This window comes from Indicator indicator, chromosome 11 (assembly GCF_027791375.1).
Source record: "Indicator indicator isolate 239-I01 chromosome 11, UM_Iind_1.1, whole genome shotgun sequence".
Lineage (NCBI taxonomy): Eukaryota > Metazoa > Chordata > Aves > Piciformes > Indicatoridae > Indicator > Indicator indicator.
In genome coordinates, this window is record NC_072020.1 from 28738974 (window position 1) to 28750028 (window position 11055).

Here is an 11055-nt window from a genome sequence, read left to right on the forward strand (position 1 = left end):
TCACAGTGAGGTACATAAAGCTTCTAACTTTAGCAGGATAAGGCCAAGAGAGATTTGCCCATTAGGATAAAAACTGTTTCACATTCCTGAAATATTCTCAGCTATTATTGTTTCTGAAGAAAGGCACAAACGTTATTTATCCATCACCTCTGCATCCACCCATTTAGAAATGAAGATGGATTACGTGAGGGTCAGTGCTCTACTGACCAGCATGGACCCAGACAACTACAGCACACATTAATGTGTACAAGTACCAAGCAGTGTTTATTCAGTAACAATTAAAAATGTCTGATTTGTAAACATATTACAAAACCGTTAGTTTTTTTCCTAGTGGTGTTAGCAATGTATTCCTGTAAAACTAACCAGCTGCATTATTGTTTCCTGTTTACAAGAAATTATGAAAACATACTTGCACTCGTTAAAATTGCCCTACATTCTGTTTGAGTTACAATGACACAGCCTTCAAACTGTCCAGTACGGCGCAGGCACTTCCAGCCCTTCAGAAGACCCATCGGTTCCACACCATCCACCAGTAAAATTAAAAGCTGATCCTCAGTCCAAATTTTTCCATTGAAAGAGCTGGTGCCTTGGAACGGTCTGTTTAAGTGTCCTCACATGGAGTCAGGACACTCACTGTACCTCGTTCCCACCTACAATCTGAGTAAAAAAAAACACCTGTAAAACACTACACTGAAATTTATGGCTCCGACTTTGTGTACGGGAGACACCAGCTGCTGTTCCACAGTAGTTCCCGCGGTTGCTCTCCTCGTGGTATGGAATGATTACCAGCAGAGTTGGGGCATTTGCTTGGGTTGTGTTAGTGCCAATTCTGAGAAAAGGCTGCCCTCTCAGCAGAGGTGACTAAGCCCATCTCACTGAGGGCATCAGCTTTAGGCTGCAGTAGGGGTGGCTGATGAAGGCAGCGACCGCACCACAGCTCTCCCCCTTGGAAGCAGCAACCCCTCCGGGCCCACGCCATCCCTTCACAGCCCAGCAGCCACCTCCCCTCGCCGTGCTGACTACAGCTCGCAGCGGGCCTCACGGCATTGCAGCATGGAGCAGCCATCAGCTGCACAGGGCCTGCCGGGAGCCGCAGCTTGGCGGCCTCAGTCGGCGAACCGCTGCAGGAGATGGTCATCGCCGTGGCGGCTGCTACCGCCGCCGCTGTCTATGAAGCGCTCACAGGGAAACTCGATGAGGTCGGCCTCGCTGAGGGCGCAGGCGGCCCCGCGGGGCGGCCGGTGGGACTGGAAGCCTGAGAAGTCATTGGAGACGCCGGTGCCCATAGAGCGGAGGGGCCGACGGGTGGAATAGAGCTGCCGGACATGGACAGGGGCCGCCTTCCGCCGCCGCCGCCCTAGCACCTTCTTCCGCAGCAGGCGGGAGCCCCAGGCGGCCAGCGCCGCGAAAAGCAATAGGGCGTTGACTGCCAGCAGCACCAGGGTAAGGAGCTGCTGATCGGGTCCCCGAGGCCCGCCTGCTGCCGCTGCCGCCGCCGCCGCCGAGCCGCTGTCGGGCAGGGTGACCAGCCCGGCGCAGTGATCCCGCGGCGCCACCGGACACACGCGGCCGCCCAGGACGCCCTCGATGCAGACGAGGTAGGGGGTGTCCGGGCGGAGCTCCCGCAGGGTGGCGACCAGCTCTCCGCGCTCCGGCAGGTAAACGAAGCGCTGGAACTTGACAGCGGCGCCAAAGCGGTCGAAGAGGAGTCGGAACCGTGCCGGCCCTAGCAGGCGGGGAATGCGGTGCGGCCGCACGGCCCAGCGTACTGTCACCGAGCTGGAGCCCACCGCCTCCACCGACAGGTTGCAGAGGAACAATTTGTTGAAGTCGCACGGGTCGGACACCAGCGGCAGAACGCCGACGGCCGGCGCCGAGCGGGCCTTCCCTGCTCGCCGAGGCCACGCCGCGCTGTCAGGCGCGGCCACCGACGGCGTGGGACTGGACGCCGCCGCCGCGTCCTCGGGCGCCCCCATCAGGCGGGCGGTAGAGGCAGCCGGTGGCGCCCCGCGGGTCAGCCCTGCGCCAGCGCCGCTGCTGTTGCTGCCGAGCCAGTCGGCGGCGGTCGGCGGCCGTCGCTGCACCTCAGCCGCCGGCGGGGGGGACGCGGAGGATGGGAAGGCACTGTCGTGGCAGGGACCGCCGTCTTCTGGCGGCTTCAGCTGGGCGTCCTGCAGGTAGTCGAGGTACTTGCCCGCCAGTGTGGGCGGCAGGCGGCACTGCACGAAGACAGTGAGCAGGCGGCCCTGGGAGTGCCAAGACCCCAACCAGTGCTTGAGGCCACGGAGGCGGCAGTCGCAGCTCCAGGCGTTCCCTTCCAACTCCAGGCGGTAGAGAGCCGGGCTGGAGGCAAAGAGCTCACCGGGGAGGGTGGCCAGCGCGTTCTCCCGCAGGCTGAGCTCTCGCAAGCAGCTGAGGCGGCTGAAGGTGGTGGGGTGCAAGGCAGTCAGCACATTGCGGCTCAGATCCAGCACTTCTAGGCTGCTCAGTGGTTCCAGCAGGGCAGCAGGCAGGTGGCTCAGCAGGTTTCCCTCCAGGCGTAGCTCCTTCAGTGAACTCAGCCCCATGAAGGCATCTGGGGCAAGGTGAGCCAGTCTGTTGCCACTGAGTGAGAGCTTCGCCAAGCTGGGCAGGTGCTGGAAGAGCCCCCCTGTTAGCTGCTGCAGGCTGTTGCTTGCCAGCAGGAGGGTGTGGAGGGAGCGCAGTGGTCCAAAGATGTCTGGATGGCGAAGGGAGCTCTGCTTGTTCCCTGAGAGGTCGAGGAAGCGCAGCTTAGCCAGGCCAGTGAAGGCACCACGGCTCAGCCAACGGATGCGGTTGGATTCCAGGTGCAGGTAAAGTAAGTTTGGCAGATCTGAGAAAGTGGAGTCACCCAGTGAGCCCAGTTCGTTGCCGTCCAGCCGCAGCTTGACAAGGCTGCTGAGGCCGGAAAAGGAAGCAGCACTGAGGCGGACGATCTCGTTGGCATTCACATAGAGAATGCGCAGCTTGGCCAGGGCACTGAGGGTGCCAGGAGCCAGTGCTGGCAAGAGGTTGTTGCCCAGGTAGAGCTCCTCCAATCGACCCAGGCGCTCAAAGGCCTTTGGATGCAGCGAGCGGATCCGGTTGTACTGTAGGTCCAGGCGCTGGAGTCCTGCCAGGCGGTGGAAGTCGAAGGCAGAGATGTTAGCGATGAAGTTGCCCCCGAGGCTGTAGGTGAGGATATCCTGCGGCTCGGCAGCCTTGGGTACCGAGCGCAGGCCCCGGTTGGTGCAGAGGAGGTGCTGGTGCTGCTGGCAGTCGCATGGCTCAGGGCAGATAGGCTCAGCCGGGGGCAGAAGCAGGAGGAAGAGGGGGACAGAGCCCCAGAGCATCCGCGGCAGCACCATCAGTCGGACCCGGCGCGGCGCCCCCATCCCGGGACAAGCCGTGGGCTGCATCCCCCGCTGGCTTTGTGTCTCTCCGGCATCCCCTCTTCTCCGCAGCTGCTAATCGGCCCCTCCTCTGTTGTGCGGTGGGCTGAGCTCCGCGCCGGGCAGGCAGGCGCGGCGGCTGAAGGTGGCGGTGCCCGGCACCATGGGTTCGCCCGAGGCGGCCGGGACGCGGAGCGGCCGGGAGGGCTGCAGGCTGCTGCCTCCCGGGTTCTGCCGCCCCTCGCGGCCTGCAGTCTGCGGTGGCGGGCCGGTGTTGCCGCTGCCGCGGGGGGCGGGCGGGGATGCGTGCGGCCGGCGGGCTTCGGAGCGGCTGCTCGCTGCTCCGCCGGCTCTCCTAGGGGCGGAGGGGGCGGGCGGAGCGGGAAAGGGGGGAGAGCGGCGGGCGGAGCGGGGAGCTGGAGAAAGACGAGCTCCGAAAGTTGCCGAAAAAACTCAGCGGAAATTCGTACTTCCCACACTGTGCCCTGGGGGACCGGAGGATCGGATGGAGCGGGGGAGAGGGAGGACGACGCGGCAGGGGGGAAGGAAGCCCGGGGCCGGTCCTGGCTCGGCTCAGACCCGGCGGCGAGCAGGGGCGCAAAGTGGGAAAGTAGGAATTGGAACCGGCTGTGGCTGCCTCCCAGCCACATGGGCTGCAGATAGAGCTGAGCATCGGGGAGGGGGAAGGGAACAAAGTAAACTGGTCGTCGCCCCTTCTCCCTTAGTTGTTGTGTTTGGGTTGTTTTGTTTTGTTTTCCGCTTGCATACAGAAACCGGTCAAAAAGCAATAATTACAGTTTACCGCGGTTTAAGGACATACTGTTTGTCTTAAGCAAACGGTGACCACCTATAATACATGATGAATACCAATGAATTTTCGTTTTTCTCTGCACTGTTCTGTCCAGGCAAAGCTGCCAGTGAAGATGCATTTGAGCATTGCTCCAGCTCCCTGAGGGGGTTGTCAGTGTGATTTAAGATGCTCTTCAAGAATAATTCTTATCTTAAATAACCCTCTCAACAGCATGTAAATTCAGAGTGAAAGGAGGGCATTGGAAAGCATACTGAAAACAAAATAGACTGTGTTCCCCTTCATCCAGTGACTTGTCTTGATTTCCAGTTGACAGGTTGTTTTCCTGAGGTGCTGCTAAGGGGTTAAATAAGTGTCTATGGGCAGCAGGAAATACCTAGATATGAAGAGTATATGAAGGCAGTAAGGGTGATGCAAGAAAGGAGATAATACCAAAAATACCGTGTTGCAAATTTAATAAATACATTGGAAGCTGTTATCCTGTGAAGTTGTATCCAACTACACACACTTTGCATACGCTCTGGACTAGAACAGCGTACCAGCCATGCTCTTTTCTTTCACCAGAAGGCAGAATTTGGATAGCTTTTATGGAAGCTTCATTTTTAGTGGCTGTGTCAACATGAGCAGGTAGCATGGCATAGTAGTTTGTGCTGGGTCCCTGCTGACTTTCATGGAGAGGTGTTTACTTTGAGTGAACTCTCATATAGTTCCAATTTTTAGCTGTTGGAGAATGTGAAGTGTGCTCCAGACCTCCTCTGGAGCATGAAGCAGTGTTCTACGTGGAAGTGATCAACAGATCTGCTTCAAAATCACACTGTCAGTCTGAAGAAATCTTGGAGAGAAGGGCTGAGACTTCAGTCAAAGGAGTATCACTATGAGCATCTTGATTCTTAGCTCTTGTAGCTAGCTGAGGCAGGAACTTAAGAACATTTTTGTGGTAGTAACTGCATTGTGCTGGTGTGGGTAGTCATATTTGGGGCAGGAGAGTGGCATTTTAGATAATCTGGATGAATTTTGCAAATACCATCTAAAATAAAGTTACCATCTCTGAATTGTAACTTGCTCATTGGGAAAACCAGGTGTGAATAATAATGTGCCGGGATGTGGTTATGGCAAGAGGAGCTGGTTAAAGGGCGTAATAAAATTTAAAAGTAGAGATTTTTTTTCTAGTGACAAGTCGCAGTTGCATAGGCAACGCTGATATGCTAAAAAGTGACAGAAAGATTAGGTACTTACACCCAAAAATCTACTCATAGGGGAAGGGATCATAATACATAGCATCAAAAATTTGGAAGCAAAAATGGTGAAAATGAGATTTGTTATATTCTAGAACTTGCTGACTGCTGCAGACATGCACTATCTTGTCATCAAACAAGCATGTTTTTAGATTTTAAAATGTGTCCTAAATTGTCACTGCATTGTTTTCTGAGAGTGGACAGAAGTTTGTCTGCTTCTTGAATGAAGTGGAAAGTTTCTGGTTTGGTTATTTGTAATTGCTTTATTTTGAACAGTACATGGTTGATCAGTAAGGTTTTTTCCTCCTGAAATAAGTCTAAGGAAGTTTTCACAGGAATAACTTTTTGCTAGCTATTTTTCCTTCTTTTCCTAGGTTGTGAAAGAAACCCATCCAGCACTCATTCATGATTCTAATGTCCATGGGCTAAGGATCCAAAGCTCAGGCTTTTCCTTATTGAATATGCTTTATTTGCCAGCTTTTTCTTTTCAGGACTATGTAGATGGGTATTTTTTGCCTTACAAAGACTGTGTGTTCCTTTCCTCCTTCTCAAAGACACTACAGTTCAAGGGAAAGCATCATGGCTCTCAAAGTTTTCTTTAATTCTGAGCAAAGCCTAATTGACTAGTGGCTTTTCCCCTCAACAAATTTGCTTCCCTCTGGTGTACTTTAAATACAGAAATTTTAGAAAAGAGTTCTGTATAGGCAGATTCTTATTTTCTGTTCCTTTAGGTTTTTCTTCGGAAACATTTGAGCTTATAAGAGCAATTTATGAACTATCCTTCTATCCTTCCTGTCACATGTCATTGCAACTATTAAAGATTTAAGTCAAATTGTTCTTAAGTGTTACTCTTGATTTATGATTGCTGACAATTAGCCAACATTATTATTTTCCCTGGGTTTCGGGAATTTTAAGTGATTTTGAAGAAGACAATTCATCACACACTTGTTTTCACACTGGAAATATTTTAGACCAAAATAAATACAGTGGAGGTTTTGCTGATTCTATATCTATATCTATATCTATATCTATATCTATATCTATATCTATATCTATATCTATATCTATATCTATATCTATATCTATATCTATATCTATATCTCTATATCTGTATCTCATCTATATTTCTATATCTCTGTATACCATCTATATATATCTGTATCTATATATCATCTCTATATACCTCTGTATTTAAATCAGAAAAATCCCCAATTAATATATATATAAATATTCAAATAGGGTGTTATTATTCATAATACATTAGGAAAACATCTGTTCAGATAAAAGATGCCACATTTGTTTTCCTGTTTTGGAATAGGAACTTCCCAGCTGCAGTAGTTAGTTCTTGTTTCTTTATCCAGGCACACAAGAAAATATTTAATGTGTTGTTGAGAAATAGTAATCTTATTTTACCTCAAACTTGCAAAACATGAAAAACTGAGGGGAGGATTTAAAAGTAGATTATCTTTTAAAGCTTTAAAGGTTATCTTGAAGTACACCTTCATGATTAAGATTTGAAGTATGAGGACTTTTAAGGGCTGAGAACAAAGAGCAAAACCAGAAAGACTGCCTTTCCACTGATACATATCTATTCCTGTGAAGATTAGGAGAGAAATTGCCTTCAATAAGGTTTTGTTTCGTGGCTAAATAGTATCCATATGTTTGTTATACCTAAGACCAAATACCTCTGTGATTTTCTCGTTGCTTTTTCAAAAGATGTTATCTAGACACTGGTGGTTGAACACAATGGTTTATAGGCAGAATGCAAAATGGAGTGAAAGAAGTGGCACACTCAGTGGCCTGTCCCTGTGTATACTGAGACTATGGCAATATCCCCATGAGAAACTTCCATTAAAAAAATCACTCTTTCTTGATTCCAGAATAAGAGACCTCATGCTGAACTGGTAATTTTAAGGGCTGAGATCTCACAGGTTTTTGTAGTTGCCAGGAATGGAAACTAGCTGTGTGCAACTGGAGCTTCATTTTGTAAGAGGAATTTGTCTTTGCTCTGTCCAGTTCTTCAGCCGACTGTGTATCACAAGTGTCTTCATCAGAATTTGGACAAAATTTTTCCAAAAGTGTTGGCTTTAAACTTTTATTTCTGAGTCAGCCAACTTCTAGAAACTTTAAAATATTCAACCTTAGTGTCAGAATTCCCATTTAAAACAAGACAAAAATCATCTGTAAGTTGATACATTAACATGTTCAGCTGGTTATCATATAAAACCATTGTGGGGTTATTGGGCTTACACTGTCGTTGGAAGTGATAGTATAGATCATTATTCCCAAGTTCCTCCCTGGTAAACGTAAAGAGAAACAGAAGCTGCACCATTCCTGGGGTTTAGCTGTTGAATTGTCACTGTTGAATTGGACTTAAACTTTTGTAGCTATTTTTGGTTTTGAAGAGAGAAAAATATTGTGAAGCATTGTAAAGTATTAACAAAACAGTTCATACACCATCGGTGTCTTTGTCAGGAGTTCCTTCAGCTCATGGATTAAAGCATCTTTCAAGTGGTCACCATTTTCAGTGCTATTCTGTACGTCAGTGCCAGTTGCACAAATACCATAGTGTTGGAAAATATGAGAATTCTGCTGCCAAACATGCTATTTTTTTTCCCCTTGAAATTGCACAAACAGTTCACCTGTGTTGTATAGTTTATGCTGGTTGCACTTACTATAGTAATAAACATGTTAAATAAAACTTTTTTTTCCTGATATGATGGCTCATGTTCATTTGTAATGAAATGCCACATCCTGTTCATCAGAAGACAGGACACCCCTGGACCAGCAGTTAATGTTACATTCCTGTTCTTCTCCATGGAACAAAACCTACCAGATGTTTCTTAGATATCTGGTCCCATCTTCCACAGAGGTCTGAGGCCTACAAGGCTCTGCTGATTGCACATATCTTTAAATCTTTTCAGAATTAAACATCTGAGTAAAGTATTTGTGGTTTTTTGGCATATGATGCTAGTCCAGACATGCTTTTACCGTTGTGTGCATGCTCTGTCCAACAATCAAAACACACTGAATTTCACATAGTGTAGGTTGTGCCTCTTACACTTCCCTTGGGCAGGCGGTTCCAGGACTTCCAGCATTACAGCAATTGGTTCCTTTGTGCATATTAGTTTACTGCCCAAGCAATTTTCAATCTGCTCTTTGGGTTTTCCTGTGTAGACTGAGTGAAGTAAATTGTAGCTGCAGCCACAGGTTAACGACGTGTTCACATGTTCTGTCTGCAAGTGAAAGTCAGCTAGCTCAATCTGTACAATTAAATGCAAATCGAGTAATGATGTTGTTGCTTTAATATTAGTGTTTCTTAGCAATAAGTGGAGAGTTTGGTATCTGCTTTCTTCTGGGTAGTGATCTCTGCCAGTATGGATCACCTGCAAATTAGCTTTCATCAGTTAGACAGAATCATACTTGCAAAAGTCTAACCGATGATTATCCGACACTTAGGTCCTGAGGGAGAAACTCCTGAATGGAAGGATATACTCTTTTGTGTAGTTTAGCATCTGTGGCAGGAAGAAAGGAGAGAACCTTACTTGGGTCAGAGTAAGAGTGGTGACATTTATGTAAAACAAATGCTTGTGCATCTTATGCAGGAGCAATTATCTGTTGCAGTGTCTGCAGTTCTTTGTGTGATAATCTATTTCTATACTAGATCTTTGCAGGATTGTTAGACCAGTCTTTCCATAATGGGATAACAAACTGGGCAAGTGTTCCTGCAAACATTTTCTACTTTTCTTTCTCCATAAAAGGATATGTGTACTTAGAGCAGTCTCTTTCATAATGGGTAATATTCTCTTTTAGTGTGATAGACACTCTTTCCTATTCCTCTCATCCCATAATTGGGAGAGTCTGTAGCAGAAAACCCCTAAAACAAAGTACCACTTGGACCAGGACTTCTGTTGCTAATTGGTAAAATGTGTTCTGGTAGATATGCAGAAAAATAGAAAACACTCACTGTTTGATGCAATTAACCTATGTCAGGCTAGGAGGGATCACTCAATGCCATTTTATCCAGCCTCCCAATTAGGTCTGGTTGCTCAGGGTTCTGTCAGCTCTCTGGGGATGGAAGTACCATGGTGCCTCCCATTAGCTAGCCAAAGACAGAAAAACTGTCTTACAGCAAAACAAATCCTTTTATTTCAGTCAGTCCTCATACATTGACATGCTTCAGCTTTACAATATCTGTGTCCTGCCACTGAACCCGCTTCAGTATCTCAATGCTGTTCTTGTATTGGGGCAGCCAAAACCCAACAACTAAACCCTCAGGACCACCACTGAGATGATTAAGGGACTGACTGTTGTATGAGAGAAGGCTTGGGGAGATCTTATCAATGTATACCTGAAGAGGGGGTGCAAAGATGGGAGAGCTGGGCTATTTTTGCCCAGTGACAAGATGAAGGCAGCAGCCACAAACAAACACAGAAGGCTCTGCTTGAATGTAGAGTAATAGTTTTTCACTGTGAGGGTGACCAAGCACTGGCACAGGTTTTCTGAGGAGGTTGTGAGTTCCACATACTTGGAGATACTCAAAAGCTATCTGGACATGGTCCTGGGTAGCTTGCTCTAGGTGACTGTGATTGAGAAGGGGCTGTTGGACAAGATGACCTCCAGAAGTCCCTTCCAATCTCATCCATTCTGGGATTCTAAAGGTGGGCACAGTACTTCCGTGTGCTCTCAAGTTCCTAATAAAGGACAGTAATCACTTTCATTTACTGGCTACACCCTTGGCAATCCAGCACAGTATGCAGTTGGCCCTATTTTCTGGAAGGACACACTGCTAACTTGTGTTCATTTTGTTGTCTATGAGGTCTTCCATGTCACTTATAATAAAGCTACTGCTTAGCCATCTTAGATTGTGTTCCTGCATGGTGGTTGTACTGTCCCATATGCAGGACTTTGCGTTTACCTTTGTTCAATCTCAGGAAGTTTCCATTGTCTCTTTTTTCCAGCCATTTGAGGTCCTGCTGAAGATTGGTCTTGCATTCCAGCAGATCAAGTGCTTTCCATTGTGTCATCATTCATGAAGCTGCAGAGTGTGCACTCTATCCTGTTGCTAATAGGTGTGTTCAAGAGTATTAAACAACATTAAAGAGTGGGTAAAGACCCACTTTTGATACTTGGGGGATGCCAATAGTAATTGGCTGCCAGTTGAATTTAGTAGTACTGGTCAGATCCCAAGGTATTCGAGAGTCCAACTGATTTTCCATCCACTTTATCCACTTATTTAGCCTGTGTCTTACCAGTTTTCCTGCAGTGATACTACAAGATACTGTGTTAAGGCTTTGTTAAAATCAAAGTGGAAAATCACATTTTGCTCTCCCTTTGTCCACTGAGCCAGTCATGTTATCACCAAAGGCATTTTGGTTGGTTAGACCCAGTTTGTCCTTAATGAATCCACACTATGTGTTTTCAGTCACATGTTTATCCTTTTGTGTTCTCAGAAATTGTATCCTGGAGGACTTACTGCATAACTCTCCTGGGTCTAGAGGCTGAGTGGCCTGTAGTGATCTGGATCCTCATTGCTGTCCTCAAAGGTGTTTTGTTTTTTTTTTTTCCAGTCATTGAGGACCTCCCACAGTTTGCCTGACCCCTTGAAGATGGTAGAGAT

At 47.7% G+C, this 11055-nt stretch overlaps 1 protein-coding gene across 1 annotated transcript; it reads right to left on the reverse strand.

Annotated features, from left to right (window-relative positions):
• Window positions 1-1106: 1106 nt before the first annotated feature.
• On the reverse strand, window positions 1107-3395 carry TRIL (TLR4 interactor with leucine rich repeats). Its single transcript, XM_054385090.1, has one exon. It carries the CDS (start codon window positions 3393-3395, stop codon window positions 1107-1109), a length of 2289 nt encoding a protein of 762 aa, XP_054241065.1.
• Window positions 3396-11055: the final 7660 nt, after the last annotated feature.

Coding starts and splice junctions, on each gene's coding strand:
- TRIL (XM_054385090.1), bottom strand. CDS start 3,395: ATGGGGGCGCCGCGCCGGGTCCGACTGATGGTGCTGCCGCGGATGCTC.